This window comes from Colletes latitarsis, chromosome 11 (assembly GCF_051014445.1).
Source record: "Colletes latitarsis isolate SP2378_abdomen chromosome 11, iyColLati1, whole genome shotgun sequence".
NCBI classification, from domain to species: Eukaryota; Metazoa; Arthropoda; class Insecta; order Hymenoptera; family Colletidae; genus Colletes; species Colletes latitarsis.
This window is the reverse complement of record NC_135144.1, coordinates 22,015,417-22,036,876: the sequence shown is the minus strand read 5'-3', so window position 1 is coordinate 22,036,876 and position 21,460 is coordinate 22,015,417. Positions and strand designations below refer to the sequence as shown.

Below are 21,460 nucleotides of genomic sequence, written 5' to 3'. Positions count from 1 at the left end.
AAGAGGGTAGTATTAAGGGTTGAGGATTGTGAGTTCATGATGGTAACAGATCGGGGGCTTGATGGATAGGAATTTGTGTTTGGTAATCGAATATTAGGGGACGGAATACAGTGGTCATGGATCGAGGATCGGGGTTAGGGGTTGTGAGTCGACGGTAGAAGGTCGAGGGCAGGGCTCAGTGGTCGGTGGTCGGGATTCTGAAGGCGGTGGTCGAAAGTTTAGAGTTGGGAGTTTACGGGTCGGTGGCCGAGGGGTTCTGGGTCAGGGTTGGGATTCCGGATCGAGGATAACGTGTCAGGGTGACACACAAATGACTTTGTCGTTAAATAACACAACGAAACAAAAATAATTACAGAAATAAACGCTTGTAACTTCACGATAAAGCATTTTCGTTCTAACGTACCGATCGGCGATTGCAAGCTTACCGACATTTCCATTTACCGCTAAGTCGGTAAAATCGTCAATCAAAACCGATTTACTGACAATTTGCCGACATTCCCTAAGATATTAAAGATATAAAAATAAATATTGCAAAGAAGGAATAGTTTCTTAAATTCTAATCAAGAATTACAAGAAACGCGTACAAATAAAACTATTCTAAACTGTAATCCCGATATCGCGAAACATCTCCGGTATGCTTTCGATCGATCGTTGCGCTGGGAAGCCTCTGGTCCGCCCCGAAGCACTTCCTCCGATCGACCGTTGACCGACGCGGTTAGGATATTTTCAGCGTGGCTTCTAAATTCATCGACGGCTGAAAAGTTCGGAAGCCTGTTAGGTAAAAGCGTCAATCGTTGCCGCGTTATAGTCGAAACGATCGAGAACCGAGAGCGGTCGGATAGGCGGAACCTTGAAATATTGATTTGCTCGTTGAAGCTGATTTAATCGAGGGTCCGTCACAGAAGCGTTGCGCTCGTTAGAGCCCGTAAACAAAGGCTGACGTTGAAAATGCACTTTTGACCAAGCTACCGTGGAGAATCTGTTAGCAAGCGACGCTTTCGGTGCGACCGTCCAGTCGGGGATTTTTAAATTTCATTCGGTCCGAGATTAAAGACGCCGATGGACCCGTTCCCGGTTCGATAATCGACGATACGCCGAGAGAAATTCGCGGAACACCGACGACACGTTACAATCGTTTCGTTATACAAAAAATAATCGTATCTAACAATGTCATTTATAAAAATATATTTGTATGATCAAATTGTTGGAAATGTTTCTCATTTCCACGTTGGCAAACATTCACGTGTGGAAATATTTCTCGTTTCCGTGTTGGCAAACATGCACGCCATCTTTTGTTTGAGCATACAGTTGAACAGAATAACACCGTGTATGCTATGATTCGTGCAATGTTAAAATAATGTCGTTTTATTGTTCAATCCTATAACCTCCGCTACACAAATATTAAATTTAATATCGTACGACAGGATTATTTCAATGTATAAATCTGTGGCGAGCCCAATATGGCTTTAAATAATACTTTGCATAGCCCACCCGATTAGCATTAGGGTTGATTACAATCATGATTAGAAAATCAGTCTAACAATGTGTTTGGAACGGTTTCCTATGGAAACGTTATGAAAAATTCATTAAAACATTAATATTCATGGCACCGTACATGCGTAACCCACTTTACGACGATTCGTTTTACGACTGTTCGCCTTTACGTTTTCAATTATACTTTATGTTACGTTTTTACGACATGTTATCAACGAGAAATCACACAGCGTCGCACGTGATAGAGACGAATGAAAATGGAAAAGAAACATACGACGACGAATCTGGGACGTGATTTATTCACTTTCTCGCGGACTTTTTTTTTTAAATACGCGTTTTGCAAGAAGAAAACGGCAACGGTGTTGACAAATTTCGAGAATCCTCGGAATCGTTGAACAGTGTCGTCGTCCATTGTCGTAAATAAAACGCAACAGCTGTTTCGTTTTATCGACGGGTCTAACGCGGTAAAGCCTTTTATCTTCGTGTTCCATCGCGCGTCTCGGGTGAAGAGAAGTCAGTATCGTTTCTCGTTTCCTTGAAATTATCGAGAGTCGAGGCGCTCGAGAACTGCACATTGTCGTCCCGTTGGACGTTTATTGGAACGGCGTTGCAACGACATAAACGTCGGGCCTGTGTGCGCTGCGTTTCATAGGAACTCGCGTCAACGTTGTAAATATACAGTTACGAGAATATAAATAGAGTAATGTTTGTTTTCAAAGTCAAGTGTCCGATTTCACGGATCTTGTTCCTATTCGTTTACGCGAGATGGCATTTCAAACTAACGACAGGCGTCAAACGTCTCTCTAAATTATTAATAAATCGCAAATAAAGTATTTGTCTGAATTTTTAATCCATACGTGGTAATAATTTTATATTAAAATACAAGGAAATTTTTATGACTTATCCACGCACATTGTTTTCGATAAATAACACGCGTTGAGTGTTTTACGCGGGACATTTTGTCCGATGCGCGTTATTACTTTTCATCGTGTTGATACATTCTGAACGACCATATATTTTCGTTGGACCGTGTAAAAAGATTTTCTCTATTTATACGATCGCCGGAGCAGTAAAGATCGTGTCTCCGGCGTGCTGGCAATCTCGAGCCCGAGTGCAGAGTTGGATAACCTTGCTGTGCGTCGCGTAACATATTACTCGCACTTAATTTAACTCGCGATTTAGCGCGGTTTCCTCGAAATGCTTCACGACGCAACCCACAATTCGTTTCGGAACACAGAGATTTCCGACGTGAAAATATGCTCAGGGAACGTCCACCGTCTCGAAAGAAAAGGGTTAGGTTTGGGTTAGGTTACGTCGATCGTAATCCTTTGACGAACCGTGTCGCTGCAGTCGCCACGTAATGCAAGCTAACGATCATGGTGAGAAATGTATGGTTCGCGTGATAAATCAGAACGATTCGTGGATATTCGTTTATTTGTACAGGGCGATTTTAGAAACTGAGACGAACCGAACAACTCTTTTCTAATCGAAGATATAACAATTGTATAGAGAAGAAAGTTGAGTAAAAACTGTATTTTGTCGACAGAAAAATTCTGATCATTGTTTTTGTTATTTAGCACAATAGTTATTGACTAATTAAGCTGAAGGTTTAAATTACTTATTTAATGTTACTGTTGGTTCATTTATTTCTGATGAACTGCAAATGTAATTAAACGGCTATCGAAGTTGATGTAATTGATAAGTAAGGATACGTCAGACCGGATAAGTTTAAAGTTGTTTGCAGATGTTCCCCGGAGTGGTTCGATAGAAGAATTTCAATTTCAAACGTAAATGTACCGAGAGTATCGAAATACGTAACTTCACGGTAGACGCGAGCAGTTTTGAAACAACGTTACTGGGAAATGTTGTCTCAAATAACATTTCCTCTTATTTCACTGTTATTTCATTCTTTAAATAAAATGGAGTTATCTTATTTCATGGAATAACTTTGAAACCAGTAATATCTGAAATACTTTTGGGAATAATCCATTTACTACAAAAAGATGTAGTATTTTTAAATTGTGGCGAATTTTTAATAAAATTACAATTCTTGGTTCGAACGCAATATTCAGTAGAATTGTCCCGCGTTGGGCAGACATTATACATATGTACAGTAGTAGACTGAAATATTGGCACAGCGTGCTTTCTAGAATACAAATACTCATAACTACGTAACAAATTATACCTCAAAATTCATTTTTCCATTAACTTTGTTACAGTAAACGTGCGGAAGAATCTTTTGTAAAAAGAACAGTAAAAATACATTTTGAGAGTATTATTTATATTACTCAGCTAATATTATCTTCGCGTAATTGAAGTCTAAGATTTTCGGGCAGCAGTTAATGCAATCTTAACTTAGTCTTGAGTAACTATTTCCTTTATTTTGAAATACATTTTGCTGCGTCTGCCAACGAGTCTTTCAGCTTGTTTTGTAATCTCGCGATATGTGTCTCCTCTCAGCATTTAAATCAGCAGTATTTAAAAAACAATAACTCTAATAGTTAAAGAAATATATGATTAGTCTCTAGCGACATGTACAATGTGCATTATCATTAGAATAGGAATTATTCGGTACAAATATATATTGTTATTTTTCTATTATACAAGGTCTGAAGGGAAAAATTTTAATGGGAGATTCTAGAGGCCAAAATGAGACGAAAATCAAGAATACCAATTTGGTGATGGAGGCTTCGTTAAAAAGTTATTAACAATTAAATACAAAAATTTCAAATCGTTCTAAAAAAATTATTTTCGGTTACGGCGGTCAATTACAATCATTTTTGGTCATTATACATACCCCCGAAATCCTACCCACTTTCGAGAAAAAAATTCGAAAAGGTGTGAAATTTTTCGACGGAAAAAAAAAATTTCAAATCGTTCTAAAAAAATTATTTTCGATTGCGGGGGTCAATTACAATCATTTTTGGTGAATACACATACCTCCGAAATCCTAACCACTTCCTAGAAAGAAATTCGAAAAGGTGTGAAATTTTTCGACGGAAAAAAAAAATTTCAAATCGTTTTAAAAAAATTATTTTTGGTTGCGGGGGTCAATTAGAATCATTTTTGGTGAATACACATATCCCCGAAATCTTGCGCATTTTCGAGAAAAAAATTCATTACGGACGGAACTTTAAACGTTAATAACTTTTTAACGAAGCCTCTATCGACAAATTAGTATTCTTGATGTTCGTCTTATTTTGGTCTCTAGAATCTCCCATTAAAATTTTTCCCAGGGTTGTCTGAACACCCTGTATATTATAATAGTTACTATTTTGGCACAGTGACTAGTTTAAACTTTCCATCGTAATACAAGGAAGGACTAAACAAAATTTTATCCGGATTAAATAAAAGTAGTTATAGGGAAATCACAAACATACAGATTTTTAGTATCAGTATGCAGAATTTGGTGTCGCTAAAAAAATGAAATCTATTCGGTAAAAATTTAAACGTTTAAGCCATATGTTTTTACATTTATACGATAGATATTATAGGTTATTTATATCTGAAAAGTCTGAGAATTAATTCGTGAATAAATTTTTGTTTCAGGGGCTTTGGAAAGCAGGGATACCAATGCCAAGGTAAGACGTTCGGACCGACCACCTGATCGACGACTCCTCGCTCGGCAGCGAGCTCTCGAAAGAACTTTGGCCACGTTTCGCTTGTGTTTCAGTCTGTAGCTTCGTGGTTCACAAACGATGCCACGAATACGTGACTTTCACGTGCCCTGGAGCTGACAAAGGAGCCGACTCGGACGTGAGTATCGACGTGCAATATTCCGTTACACACGATTCTTTTTGTTTATTATCATTCGTTCTCGGCGCAGTTTTATCGCGCCTTTCTCTCTTTCGTTCGAAGCCAAGGACAACGTGCATACGTGTGACGCGTTCCATTCGCGAGAAAAACAAACTAGCCCCCGATTCGATTAGCTCGTATGCCCTTCTTCTCTCCTTCGAGGATTTGGTTAGTCTATGGAAGAACCAGATTTCGCGGGGGAAAAAATAACGACTGGCTGCGAAACAAGTACTGGCATCGAAGTGAAAAATTAGGTCCCAGAATAGTAAAAGATAAACGAATGACGCTAATTAATTATGGAGATACGATGCGCGTGAAACGTGACCTTTTATGCAGAGATTCGCAGTGGAAGTTTGCTCTTTCATTAATTTAATATGGAAAGGAAAAATAATGTCTTCTTGATTTTTAATATCAGATGAGGTTATGTATGTCGATTTGAATTTATCAAAATTAAAGTAACGACGTCATATTTCCCATTACTGATTAGTAGTATTTCTTTTGTCTTCTGTATAATTGTAGTGTAACAAAATTGAAACTTTGCTTGATGTATCTACAATGGTAATAGTTTTGTTAAGAAGTGCATAATTACTACGTTTAACTCCTGATTCGATAGTTGAACTCATCGATTAGGCTTCTCTGGCAGATTCTGTCTTAGACGCGATGTTATTAATCGTTCAAATAATCAGCTTAAATTAATTATGTACTAATGAACTGTTGGACAATTGGAGACTGTTCGAACGATTACTAATGCCGCTTCAGAGATTGGATTTGCTGAGTAAACCTAACCTCTGAATCCCACCAGTTGATCTAGGCAAAGTGCAAGAATATTATTTCTTATACTAGCTATATTATTTATTACATCGAAGACAGATTTTGTTTTTTAATATTCTGGTGATTTTTAAACGATAAATAACCTTAGGTTATTAGAAGTAAGACAATATTACTTGTTTGCTCTTACAGTTAAATATAATTGGGAAATTTTTAAAAAAGATTTGCAAACATAACTGAAATGTTAAACATGAGGTTTGAACTTCGATGCTAGGATCTGTTTTCTCGCGAATCGTTCATGATTTTATTTTATAACGAAAATGTGGTGATTTAAACAGCTGTCGCTTATTGACACACAAAAATTGACTATTGAATTAAGCATAACATACGTTACTTGTCATAATTAAAAAATAAATAACGAAAGTAAATTAAATTTTATAAAAATTATATAACTTTCTATCAATTTTAATAAAATTTAATGTTTATTAATGAACTGCTTGAATTCATTTAAATATATTTACATTACCAAATATTGAATTTAAGTTAATATGATCTTTTAAAAACGATATAATATTAATGTATAAAAAATATTAAGTTTAATCAAAATCAAATCTTGCTTGGAACGACGAATAAATATATCTAGCAATTGTTTGTCAACAAGTAATTAGTTATTTAAATTGTCAACGATTAAAATATCCCCAATTTGGGCAATGTCGGTTTCCTTGGTGATTACAGTGAGTCCTCCACTTACAGTGTTCATACAAAGTAAACAAATTTTAGTGGGTGATTACAGACAAAAATAAAACGAAAATCAAGAATGTACCCCAGAAATTTTCAAATGTAATTATCTTGAAAACGAGCCATTAAACGAAGAAATATTATTTTAGATTTTCGATTTACTTTTACATGCAGTGCTGTATATAGAATTTTTTAACAATATTTATTATATAAAACTACCATTACCGAAACTTTATAGGTCTTAGGGATTATTTTGAAAAATGAAATTAAAGATAGCTATAAAAAATAGAGGTTGTGCACCGCTGTACCACTCGAATTAAATTTTCTCCAGCGCCATTTGAGATGAATTAACCCACGTAAGTGGAGGACTTACTGTAGTTCGTTACGTCGCCCCAGAGCGAGACAGATGAGGCGTTCTTCTTCGCGCGCTTAACTAAACGCGCGTTAATTAGTGGCGCCAACGCTAAACACGCGTATATGTGCATGTTAGTGGTGGGGGAATCTGTCGGGAGGGGAGAGAGGGGAAATATCGGCAGCTGACTGGGAAAGGCGTTGGGTAGTTAAGGAAGGTCGCTACTGGGTCGATGTTGAGGCTGTCGACAAAACGAACACCGAGTGTATCTATACTTCTCACGATTCGTGATGAATCAATTTTTATCGATTTAAAAATCGACTCTATCGATATGTTCATTCTCATATTAAGTATAATATATTGCAATTTTAGAAAGTATCTCGCGACTCAACCACACTAACTTCCACATTCGAGCGACAAAGTTGGGTCTGTGAATTCACTTAATAGCGTGCAAGGTATCGAATTAAAATTGATGTAAAATATATCGCGTTTAGACTCATTTTCATCGTGATAATCTCGACAATCTACCGAACATACTTTTGCAAAGATGTAATAAATTTATTTTGCATTGGTAGACCCGATTTTGTCATTCAGAAACAGGCCTCGATGCAAAAATAAAAAAACAAAAGACTATATTCATTTTCAACTATTTTGGCCGGCTTACATATTTTCCCTCTCTTATGCTGTTACAGTGGATCTGAGTATTCTATTTGAATAGTATTAAACATTAACGATTTCCTATTTGTATAATTCTAATATCTATACTCAAACCAGCCAAAATGCAGTACTGCTTCGCTTCTTGCAATCGTTTAAAGAGGTTTGAGCGAGACTATCCTCGGATCGAACATAACCAATTCTTTAATTGCGCCAGTTGCCTACCACTCGAGTCGACGATTGCTAACGGAGATTGACGGAAGATGGCAGTACTGTAACGAAGAACGATTATAGTCTCGTTAGAATTTTAGCAGCAGTTAACCAAGGAAACCCGAAACGCGAAAGAGGAGAGGGATAAATGGGTAACGAGCTAACGAGTGGTTAAAGCCAGAAAATAAGGGCGTAACGAGATAAACGGCGAGAAGATCCTCGGCTGGAGTGAACGGGGAAAGGACACCCGGGGCTAAGAGCTATATATATATTTTTCCACGTTTTCTCGCACCGCGCACGATTGGCCTAAGCGTTTTCTGCGCTTCGTTTAACCACGCTTGTACCACGGAATAATTACACGCGGACGAATAAGGATACTCGGTTGGCCGAAATCGTTCGAGCCGGAGGAACGTTCGCGACTCTACAGACACGACACGATCGGTCGAAAATTTCAAATATTTTCCAACGAAATACTTGGAAGAGCGGCGAACGTTTCACCGGTATCATCGCGGGAGTTAATGGTTTTTATTTTCATCTGGAAATTCCGACTAAAACGATCAATGTCCTAGCCTAGTCTTCCTTGGCCCTGGTGCTGATCTCCTTGTGCTTCTGTGCTTCGAAGATGACTCTGTCTCGGTATCCACGAACTGTGCATCCTTAACATTCCGATCGCTCTCGCGATTTCCCTGATAACCGTGCAATTCGACGTTTCGAACGATGAAATTTATGGAATCGAGGACGAATGTGTCGGCGTACCGAGGGGTTTCAGAATTCACGAATTTGTCTGTATCGATCCGAAGGGTTTTGAGAGTGACCCGATTGGACGGCTAGAAGTCAATAATTTTAAAGATATAAACAATTAAAATTTTCAACCATACGTATATACCATGAGTGTAGACAATACATATCGAAGTGGCGTTGGCTAGATGAGAATCGTGCCTGACTGGTAAATCCGAGGTTCTGGGATCGATTCCCGTTCAATGGTCTTGTGTTTTTTTCTGTAAAAGTTTATTGCATCCACAGAATTTTTCAATTATTTGAACAGTATTCGATATTTAAATCCGCCAAGGTTTTATAATAAATAAATATAAAAAAAAAACTCGACAGTTTCCTCCCAGGGTTTCAAGTCGATTCTTCAGGTGCTTTGAGGTAGTTCGAACCAAATCCTGTGGTTCTGGTCGAAAATGGACGTTATTGAGTTTCGTGGTGCCGGTTATTTAGAGCAGCAGTTCTCGGGGGTTCGAAAATCGGCACGTTTGGGTGTCGGTTGACGGACACGTTCAATTATCCGTAACGCGGCGGTTACGACTAACGAGCCGTGAGGTTGGACAAAGTAATTGAATTGGCGCTTCCAGACTTTGAAAGCCGACGATGCCTAACCTTCGAGAGCTTAATGGAACCGGTCGTTCGTTTCGCGTCCTCGTCGTATCGCGAAACTTCTACAGTTCGGTTATCGTCACCGAGCCTGTTTCCGACATGCACCGTTTCCAACTTGGCGGTCCAAGTCGCTCGTCGACGCATACCCCGACAGTTCAATACTTTGCGAACACGCACCGACGCTAGATGATGGCTGACTTAATTAATTCACGCAACAACGCACAAGCGTCTTCGGGAATATGGAAGGATCCGTGTAATTCTTCAAACAAGACATTATATAGAGGAAATATTTGGACAATTTCAGAAGTAAAATTAAAACGAAACAAGGTTTTAGCTGTTTATTGCTTAGAAAATACAGACAAATTTGACGAGAACTCTATCACCCCCCTACTTCGACCTCGGTTCGATTCTATTCGAGAGTTCGATCAATCGTCATGCACGAGTATCGAAGAAATCGAATCTCTGGCGATCGGATCCTCCGTCCAAAATCCCGATCACGAGTCCCTACGCCATAATCCGAGAGTCTGCGTGTGTGTGCACGGTGTAATGGTGTAATAACGCAGGACACGCGGACAAGGCACCAGTTCAAGCAATACACGTACAACAGCCCCACGTTCTGTGACCACTGCGGTAGTCTTCTCTATGGTGTCATCCACCAGGGCATGAAGTGCCAAGGTATCATATTTAAAAAAAAAAGAAAAAAAAACAAAGAAAACGAAAATAAAAACGAGAACACGCAACCAGTCACACGCACACAGACACACAAAAAAGAAAAAAAATATGGACACAGACACTATCGCACATATTGTTAATCGTACAATTTTGTTTTCTTTGGCCCATCGTTTGTTCGTGGTGTTGCTTTGTCTTCGTCTTGTTCCTCTAATCTTCTTCGTGTTCTTCTAATACGTGTACTCCTTCTTCTAAGTCTTTTTATACTGTTTCCTCCGTCGCACCTTATTTGTAAATATTCTTACGCGTAGCTTGCCTCTTTCTCTCAAACGTTTGCTATTTCCACGTCTATGTAGCGACCCCTGGGTGCTCGCGAACCTCGTAAGTACGATAAAAAAATGGAGGTGCAGTCCACCAACGACTCCCGCTGTGTATATGTGCGTTAACTACTTTGCATAAATAAATAACATTTTTATTAGAAATATTTATACATTTTTCTGTTCATATTCGTAAATTAGGGTACATGTACTCGATACAGCTCATGCTGAGTTAATCAAATGACATAGCATGGTATTGAGTATTGAGGTCAGTGTGAAATGATTGCACATAAACAAAACAACAATCCTGGTAAATTAGAACGTGCGATTCTTCGTGTAAAAATAAATCGAAAATGCGGAATGAAGGTTTCTCGTACGAGGCTTCGTTCCCGAGAAAATCGATTCTGAATATCCGTTGATGCGCACGTGATTGAGTACGACGTGCCTGACATGTCCGTCCATTACTCGTTACTTCTACTTACGTTCGTATTTGTGAACATTGACGGTGATATGGCATGATAGTACTATGCCACCGCCAATCAGGAATGACGAGTGATGGACAGCGCCATCGAGCTAAGTCGTACTTGAATCCTAGCGTGCCCCATAAAATTTTACAATCGATTTCCAGTCTTTGATTGGGCCCTCGAACTGTTACGACCAATGGGAGACGTATACCTGAGCGCTCCCTGGCCGTAAAGGGTTAAAGTACATCCGATAAGTCTCTGAAATCTAACCTCCAATCGTACTTTCGAGTTTCGCCCAGGCGCCGCAAAGACGTCGAATCGGCTGTCACCGGAAACACCAAGCGACAGAAACTGGAGCTTTTGTTGGAGATAAAATAGGAGAGCGATCAAACGGCGATTCTTCTTGTTATTTCTTCGCTCTCCGCGCGCACGACGACGCGTCGTTTGAACAGCAACGTTTCTGTGACTATGCTTGCATCGAGTATAGTTCGCGAGAGGCTTTCTCGCCCAGATTCTTGTTCGTTGTTCACGTAGAGATCGCTGGTCTCCGAATGTATCGATATGTTAACGCATTGTCGACAGGCATACACACACTTATCTCTATATGTGCGCACAGAAACGTGTACTCGTTTGCCGTGTCCCGAGGACGGGAGCAAAAAGAAAAGAGGAGGATGGAGTTAAAAGGACGGAGAGAGGATGGAGGTCGGACGAGCGTTTTTGTCGGGCTGTCGACAAATATTTACTTTTTATAGGTTTCGAAATTGTTACTGTAATTATTTACGACGACGAACCGCGTCAGATTCTTTTCACATTTAGCAGTTCAATGCTATTTACTGTTCTATTACCAATGTAAAAGTTCACCTAAAAATAACACGGCCCTGGATGACATTTATTATTTTAAAAGGTTGATTATTTTGTACCGAAACATCTAGATTACAGTGTACAGCATATTCGAAGAGGTTAAATGTCTTTCTCTTAGCCGTGCCGCGAGCTTAAAGAGGTTAAGAACCACTTGAATAGGTTTTTACGCAGCGTGAAAAACGCCACCTAACTCCGGCCTAGGGAAACGAAATAAAATTGATTTGCCCTCTCGCTCTGCACCTCCAACCTCTCTTTTGCGCCAACGGCGACGAGTTTAGCGATGGGAATCGGACGTCGCCAAGCGCTTTCAATTTTTATCTTCGCACGATTTCCAACGCTAGGGGAAATTCAGACGAGTACTTGCATTTAACGTTAATATTAAATTAAATCTGCTCGCCTCGAAGAGTCTGCTCTCATTCACCGACCGGAGAAAGATTCGAAATAATAATCAGATTATATTCGTCGTCGACTACCCATCGCCGGTCTCGTTTCATTTATCAACACTTTCTCCGTTCTCCGTCTCTTCTTTACTCGAGTTTGATGTGCGCGCGCGATTTCTTTTTCCTTCTACTCGTACATACGTTTTGACCTCTAATTCCTCGTACACTTTCTATATCGTGTGTGCACAAGCGTATGTTTTTCGGTTGGTGTTCGCGCAGTTCTGTGTACATACACGGTTACATGGTATGGCCTATGGATGACGAAGCTTGACTCTTTCCGTTTATTTTTCGCGTTACTGCCCTCCTCGTTCAACGATAGTCAGAAAGTTTCTCGATAGGAACGGGTTCAAATAACGTTTACGATCGAACGCATGGAGTATGTCGAAAGCATCCCAGGCTCGACAAACACGCGGGAATAGATTACTTTATAGAAACGAGAACTTAGCTGAGAGAAGCACGGCAGTAATCGACTAGCTTAGACGATAGAAATGAAAAAGCTTCGAGATCAAGAAACGTTCGTCGTCCGTCGATACTTCCAAATTGTAAATAGCTCTTTCGCTTTCTCTGTATACGATTTGCCCGTGTTTTTACTCTGTGTCCCCTACGCTTCTACGTGTCTATCGGCGAATCTGTCCTGCACTGCACTCACAGTTTTTGTTTACTCTGTGTCAAGTGTCACCGCAACTGGGTTCTGCAGCGCACGCGTGCAATCACCGCCGTTTTCCTACGTGTAAAACTGTAAACACGTAAACCGGACGTTCGGCGAGTATGTGTTTCAAGACTTACCTTGGCGGTTTGCAAAGGGTATAGGCAGATAAAAAGTACCTTCGAATCGATTTGAACGTATCGTACGTCGATCGTTAGCTTCCTTCAAATAAAACAGAATTTTTTATCCAGTTTCAATTACCTATCTTTACTATTTAAGTAATGTGATATTGAGATTTATTTCTTTATTTTTATGTTATAAAATTATTCAAAATTCGAGAAATTATCAAATGACTGTCTTAGTATTTTTTACAATTATATCAGTTTTGTTACAATTAACTATTCTTAACATTCTTGACCGTTTCAAAATATTTTATCTTTAGTCACATTCTGTAGATTGTATTAGCATTGATTATGTTAATGTTATAATCCTCGAGAAATTATCAGATGACTGTCTTGGTATTTTTACAATTATATCAGTTTTGTTACAATTAACTATTCTTAACATTCATGACCGTTTCAAAATATTTTATCTTTAATTATATTCTGTAGATTGTATTAGCATTGATTATGCTAATGTTATAATCCTCGAGAAATTATTATCAGATGAGTATCTTGGTATTTTTCCAGTTATATCAGTTTTGTTACAATTAACTATTCTCAACGTTTTTGACCGTTTCAAAATATTTTATCTTTAGTTACATTCTATGGATTGTATTAGCATTGATTGTGTTGCACTATTAGCTTTAATTATAGGACTTTCTGGCTGCAAAGATGGGCGTTTGAACATGGTAAATTTTTTTAAAGGGCTAACGGTTAACACGTGGCGAGTTCAAATCGGTTTAAGGGCACTTTTCACGCGCTTGTGCCTTTTTGCCCAAGCAATTTTTTTTTCCTCCCGTCGACACATTTATCCGTTCGAGGCCCGAATGCTTGGTTGTCAGTTTTATTTTTCTATCGTCCCGAAGTATGCATCGTTTAATGGGCACTTTTAATCAGGCGCGAATTTCTCACGTGACGTACACGACACCGTAGGGAAATTTTTTCTAAAAATATGGTCAAAAGTCCACGACGATAGTTGTAAGTATAATGTATTTGCGTTATACCTTGTATACCAAAAAGCGAATGATCTGTTTCCGTCGATACAAGTCAATGTGATTAATTAATCTTTGTTGATGTATCAGATTTTATCCTCCGTAACAATAAAATTAGCACAGTAAGACGCGTGTTAAAAACAGTACCGCAAACTTTTGAAAATTTGTTCTGAAAACACGTATTTCGAAAGCATTATGAAATTTAAATAGTAAACTGTACCATCCCACTTTAATCAGACTTACTGGGATTTCTTTTCCCTTCGTTATGTGTTTCTGCACCAATTTCAACAAGGTTTAGCATTTAAATTACTTCCCTGAGTGGTTTTCTTTTTTGTTTTCCCTTCGGTAAAGCTTTCAAAGTAGATCTGTATAATGATATGAAAATGCAAAATTGAGGAATTAATTTTGTAACATTCTACGTGTTGGTACGCCGTTGAAGGAAAATAAATACACCCAGTAGCTGCGTATTAAATCATATACTGACTTACGTGACATAATTTTAAACTTAAGTTCATTTACTTTTTGATTACAAGATTCTAGAGTAGTCTTTTGACCATATTATCCGATATACGGTAATCTCGCCTACGTGTCCCAGACGGAAACAATAAAATTCCTGGAAGAAAGTTCAACCCGCCCCGGATAACTGAAAGGTCGAAGTATCAATTTCGTTTCAGTATCCCGGGGGTATCTGCGTTTCCTTAAGCGCGTCGAACGAAATCGTCCGGCGTGACGAATCACGGTTGCCAAACGAGCAGAAAAAGCTCGTCCATCAAAAGTTCCGGATCTTCTTCGTCCCTAGCGTCTGTTTCATCGGGCGACACGCGAACGAGCCAGAGCCACGGGGACACGGTCACGGTAAAAAAAAAAGAAAAAAAGAAAAAAAAATCCTCCGCTCGGAAGAAAAGTTAGGGCCACGAATGGCAAAGATGGAACACCTACGGCGACGCCGCGAGTGTTGAGAAGTCGAGGGACAGGGGAGGTCACGGGAAGAAGCGGGGCGCATCGAGTTGGAAAAAGAGTGCCGTGGAAATTAATTAAACGCTCGAGTCCGCGGGCTGGAAGAAAAGCCTGGAAAATTGAGGCGCAAGAAGCGCGTTAACGTTTCCCTCCCGTCGTTTCTCATCCCCCCCTCCCCTCTGTCCCTCTTTTTCACGCTGGCTCATTTTCTTCCGTTCCGTCCTTCCCGTTGTGCTTCGCCAAAGGAACCTGAGAAAGGGTCGAGAACGGCCAAGTATCGAATTCAATTTCGAGGCCCCGAGAGCGGCTTCGTCGGCGTCCGAGAAAACGACGCCGTGCTCCTCGAAAGCAGCCGGCAACCATACCGCTGTTTTTAGTCCTTCGAGACAGCAAATGGATTTGCACCGCGGGGGAACATTATTTCCTTCCGCTCGACACCGCGAACTGGAACAACCATTTTTTTGTCGGAAACGTCTCTGACATTCTTCCCCCGGACACGATTCGTTCCACGATCTGCATAAACGGAAACAATTGCTAAGTCCCGGTCGGGGGACGATGCCCAAAGCAATTCGACCAAGTATCTCATTCTCGTTCCTGTCCACGTCATTCCTCTCACCAGCGTCCTTTCGCTTTCCAATTTATCGTCGATCGTTTCGGCCCGCTCGGACTGATGCCAGACGCACTGCTATCGACTTTCTGTCGCACGACTGTTTAGTCGACGTATATGGAGGCACATATACGCGTACGATCGTTCCTGGAATCAACAAAACAGTCAGAGCGGCTTTGACTGCTAAGACGCGATGAACGATGTTCGATTTGATCAAATGTATTAGTCAAATTCCTTTGTGTTGCATCGCATCCGAGCGAAATTATTATTAATGCATCGGCGAGATTCTGCTGATTAAAACGAGTACAAACACGACCACATTCGGACTGATAATAGTTACGCCTAACCGAATATTTTTAGAAATGTATTCGAATAAGAGATAACGAAAAAGTAGTCGGAACATTGTCGTGTTTGGACTCGTTTTAATCGGGAGAATCGTGCCAATCTGTTTATTTGATCAAATGTATTAGTCGAATTTCATTGTGTTGCATCGCATCCGAGTGAAAGTATTATTAATCCATCGGCGAGATTCTGCCGATTAAAACGAGTACAAACACAACCACATTCGGACTGATAATAGTTGCGCCTAACCGAATGTTTTTAGAAATGATTCGAATAAGAGATAACGAAAAAGTACTCGGAACATTGTCGTGTTTGGACTCGTTTTAATCGGGAGAATCGTGCCAGTCTGTTTATCGCATTTTCGTAACATTTTGACGAAAAATTTTGTTCGGGGCCCAAATTCGTTCGCTAAACTTTCAGTCGATGGAAAGTCGATGGTATTCAAATCAGTCCAAGCCACGTTTGCGAACGATAGTCGAGGATGCGGTTTCGTCGCCCTTGGACTCGGTTCTTCTCGATCTCTGCGAACACCGATGCATCGTCTCTCTTCGATCCATGGCGGAATCTCGTCGCGAGGCACGAGAGGACATCGTAATCGCGACGAACACGACGTCGAATTATCGAAAAAAAAGCTCGGTCGGTTTTGTCGGAGCTTTCGAACCGGGTCGCGCGAACGTTCTGTAGCGGAGGAGAGGATTCGTTGGGTATCGATCGGCGTATCGCCGTTTCTCTCTCTATCTCTCTTTCTATCTCTCTCTTTCTCTCTCTCTCTCTTTCTTTCCCTCGATCTTTGCCATAGGATCAGACCACAATGAAGGACCGGGCTTCCCTGGGCCCCTGTTTCTTGTTCCCAGATGAGCACCGCACACAAATGGGAGGTTTTCACGTACCTGACGCCGACCTTCTGCGACCACTGCGGCTCGATGCTTCACGGTATCGCGCATCAGGGACTTAAGTGTTCAGGTAGTTAACAAATATTTAAAAAAAAAAGAAAAAAAAAACGTATGAAAAAGTAACAAACAGACAAACTCAGTTCGCAATACATCTCTTCACCAAACGGGTAGATATGTCGCACGCGTTTACCCTCACGTAGTTTCATCGGAGTAGGTAGCTCGCGTAAGGTCAACTGGATTCGAGGGAACGCGAACCACCTATAGATTCTGTCCTCTGATAATTTTTTAACAATATTTTCGGGGCGGGAGGCGTTCGAAATTACATCGTCGTCGACTTTGAATCCAGTTGGACCTAAGACCCATTTCGCGAACGCGGATGATCCACGAGAGCTCTTCCGTTCTCTGTAGTTGCGACTCGTTTGAGAAACGCGACGCGGTTCAAACCTAACCTAGACCGTTCTTCAATTTTATGCTCATCACGGTTCGATGCTTCCCTGAATATCGAACGGTTTCCGATATCACTCGGTTCCACGTAATTACCTGCAGTAAAGCAGAAATTGGGAAACGCGTTCATGCGTTACTCCGCCTATCCCCTTCAGGAAACTTCATCCGTAGGTCTGGAAATTCCGAGCTTGGTCCTATTTCAAGGAAACAATGGCTCGAACGTGGCCATTTGTGGTGCTCGTCGGAGAAGATAAATGTTTGAAACTAAGAAATTCTGGAAACAATAGCTGTTCCATCGATATACGTTGGAAAAGTTATATCGAATACTCTTGATTCTTAAGTAGGCGCTTGGGGGTCTAGCGGGTCTCCACTGGAATATACTAAGAGATTGAGATTGGCTATTTTTTAATTAGTGCATCTACATATATATGGGTTAATCCGGTATCTCTGAAGTTGTACACCCATTATCCACATTTTAAGATTAATCTTTCAATTTATTATCAGCATTCATCGATGTTCTGTTGTATAATTTTATTCGAAACTCAAATATAATTCGTATTATAGGGAGTTAACCGCTGGAAAGTCGTAGCGAATGCACACGGTTACGGAAATTCGTGCAAAGTTAGATGACTTTGGTCAGCTCGAGGCTATCCCTTCTACTTTGCATGGAAGCTGCGCAATATACGTGCGCAGAATCATTATGCCACTGACCGTACGACAGAGCGGATCGACCCGTCTCGAACGTCTGACGTGGAGAATTAATTTAGTCGCGTATTGCGACTCCCATGAATTATTGTAAGATACAGAACCTCGATTATTGCAGCCAAGAGTATTGTAAAACTTTTCTTTTCCGACTGTCAAACTTGGCTACTTACGACCATTGATTCTTTCTTAGAAACATCTCCCGGTCCTTGCGAGACGCCTTAATAAATTTTCATCAACTCGATCGACGATTCGAAGCGACGCCCACCTTCGGTGATCGATAGGAACGCGTCGACCAACTGACTATAAAGTGGATTATTGCCCTACTTGTCTTTCTTTCCTACTTTCAATCTTCTTCATCAGCATGGTACGATCTTCCGATTTCGTAATCGTTCTCCCAGCAACATTCGAAAGAAAGGATCCACGATGGAATCTTTTCTTCCAGTCTCACCCTGTGTCCTTTTGTTTGCGCTCTTCGATTGCGGCTTCGACTTGGCCAGGAACCCAACCAGAAAGCCGAGCTAATTGTACACCTGGTGACACGGTTTAGTTCCATCCTAGGGACAAGTGGGAAGGGTCCTACTCAAGAAATTGTATTATTCGTACCAATGTATTGCAGCGAATATCTTTGAATTTTTTAAAAATTTATTTCACATTAATTTTGTTCCTCTTCTACGCGTTAAGCACGTGAATAACGGACTGCTTTGTTTAATAGAGAAAGGCTGCTCGTTAATTTTCTGGTGGTGGGTTATAACCCATGTTCCCTAACAATATAATATAATTCTATATAATATTAATATGGAACATGCTGGCAATATGAAGCATATTACGCATACTCGACGTCTACCATATTGAGTATCCACGTTCTTCGATAGGAAAGTAATGATTATACTAACAAAGGTTAATATAATCACCCGAGGGATGCACGATGATTTTGATAAACCCCGCTATACAGCTAGGATATCTAAAAAAAACTACATATTCCTTTTAGTTTTAGAAATTAATATTGAATGAAATTATTCTTCAAAATTGATAAGCTTTTCTAAAGATGGATAAACTTCCTGTACATTAATACAACTATCCAACGCACAAACCGAGCCACTCGTCCCTACGTTGGAACGAATTGATAATGTCATCAGGTTTACTAACTCGTTGCAATTCCACTGAGTTATTCGATTCTTCACGATTGTTCTACACCCCCCTCCCCCCTGAATCTCTTCATTTTCTCTTAAACGATGCTCGTTTAATTTCCCCGTAAATGGCTCGAACTTCGTCGTCGATTTACGACTCCGTGCAAAAGAACGTGTCCGCGTAACATCTACTGCGCGTGCGCGTAACTGTCCACCACGCATGCGCGTCAACAGAAATCACCTCCAAATGCCGCCAAGCAAGGTACGTTATCCTTCGACGAACCGAACGAACTCCCACAACGTCGTCTCGGCGACGCAAGCCCCGCAAAAGTACCCGCTCGTACTTTTCTGCAATTTCGACGTTTCCGCACGCGTTCCTTTTTCCCTTAGTTGGCTTGCCACTTTGTAAGAGAAAACGCTAGCTCGTTTTTTGGTTCGATGGCCGCCGGTAACGGGTAACGCTGCACCCCTCGAATACGCTGCAAACCACGTTCCGAAGGAGAAAGGTCACTGCTCCCCCACTGTTCTTATCACTTCGTTTTCTCGCCTATTCGCTCCTCGCTTGTTACTCACCGTCAGGGCCTCCGAGAGGAACTTTATCGGGGGGTACAAAGCCTCGTTTTGGACCCCTTACCTCCTCTATTAGTAATTCTATTTTTATTACAGTTTTATGCCTTTTCTTGTAGAAATGTGATATGTAAACGTTCGTTGAGATCCCAGGAAATTTCCGTCTCCTCTCCTTTGGACCCGGGGTCCTTCTACGATGTACCCCCTGCTGTAGCCACCTCTCATGTGCCCTGCTCACCGTTGCTCTATCATATTCTATCGCACTTCCAGGAGCTCGCCGCCGTTTTGTACATATAAGTATTTTTTTTTCTCTTTTCTTTTTTTTTTTTACAACGTTGTACATACACGTTCCCGCGACGTACAGTTAGATTTGTACATGTTGATACATAATTGTTGTGCCCGTGCATGCTCGTAATGGTTATCGTACACGTAGATCCGCCCTTCACTCGTTCGGCGAACATACGCGAACGCAGTTCTGTACAACCCCCATTCTCAAACCCTGCCTCATGGCCGTCATGCGACCGTTTAATTGCATAATGTTTACGAGTTGCCTTTACCTGAGTGCGGCGAATTATCCGTATCACCTGCAACATTAGATTTTACTTCACTGTATGTATATGTGTATATACACTCGCGTGTCTCGGAACCGTCACCGTTCGATGGTAAACCCCCTTTTGCAATATCTTTGCTCACTTCTTAACTGTTCTTTTTTGCATACGCGCGGGCCGAATATCATTTTTTCGTATTCTATCTTTCGGAAATTTTGTTCACAAAAATTTCTCATTTTTTCACCCTCTTGATGTAGCCACCTCCCCTTCTTCGAGATTTCGATTGTATTTGACGGTGTGCATTTTTATGATCACTAAAAATTTCAAGTATTAAAGTCTTTGCGTTTAACCTCAGATTTTATTTTACATTTTTGTTCAATTTTACATAATATTTATAATTCTTTTGAAACATGAAATTTGCAGTAAAATGATCGAAATGTCGGTTGGGGTTGCTGGCACTCTGTGAAAATTAAGGAGCGTTATCGACCAATTAAATGTAGCTTCAATTTTTAATAAAAAAAAAAAGAGAACTTCAGCGTTTCTAATGGGACGTTGTCGAGTGGACGGTCGACAATTCTCTCGTAATTTTGACAAATTTTTCTCTTTTGTGATTTAAGCACGAACCCTTGACACACCGGAGCATGGTTCTCGAACAATTATTCGTTGAAGCTCGCGCGTATGCATTTTCAACTGCAGCCGCTAGTGCACGTTTTGCGATTCCAAAATTAACACGTTCATTACAGGATGGAAAAGGAATTTTTCTTTAAAAAATAAGTCTCAAAAACTAAACAGGTACAGTAGTGTCCGACTATATGCGAAGGTTTCACCCCGGACACATGCGAAAAAATCATCCCCATCACTGTTTACATTTTTTCAGCCCATACGATCATTGACTTGATCGGACAGTAAGTATAAAATAAAGCAAAACCCAACTCGTTGAGATTTAAGGCATCGATGCATGTGTATTTATGTGATTATCACTATAGTGTACTAAAATTTTTTATATTTGTGTCATCAATGGATTGTTGAGAATTTTTTGATTTAAATGAGTACAAACACGACTATATTCGAACTACTTTTAAATTTTCGTTATTTTAATTATTTAACTATCATATTGAGTCTTTAGCACAGATACGCACCTTTACTAGCATGATTCCAACGCACACCAGTATCAGATTGTCTATTGTTAGAGGCACTTAACAAAATAAGCACGAATAGTTAAGCATAGTCTATTTTGAACTTAAAATTGTTTGTTGTTATTATTTTGTACACACAATCTAATCCACGCCATTACTTTTTGCCTCAGTACTGTTTATTGTTTCCACTGTCAAC

General features: G+C 40.3%; 1 protein-coding gene across 3 annotated transcripts in view; it reads left to right on the top strand.

Moving 5' to 3' along the window:
* The window catches only part of Pkc53e (Protein C kinase 53E), a 60,424-nt gene that overhangs the window by 24,195 nt on the left and 14,769 nt on the right, over window positions 1-21,460 (top strand). For 2 of the 3 annotated variants that reach the window (XM_076776617.1, XM_076776615.1), the window contains exons 2-4: window positions 5,044-5,075; window positions 5,168-5,250; window positions 9,952-10,063. In XM_076776617.1, the coding sequence (XP_076632732.1) occupies window positions 5,044-5,075; window positions 5,168-5,250; window positions 9,952-10,063 (227 nt within the window). Of the gene's footprint in view, window positions 1-5,043; window positions 5,076-5,167; window positions 5,251-9,951; window positions 10,064-16,698; window positions 16,808-21,460 lie in introns of all 3 variants that reach the window. The other variant, XM_076776616.1, reaches the window with a different exon arrangement.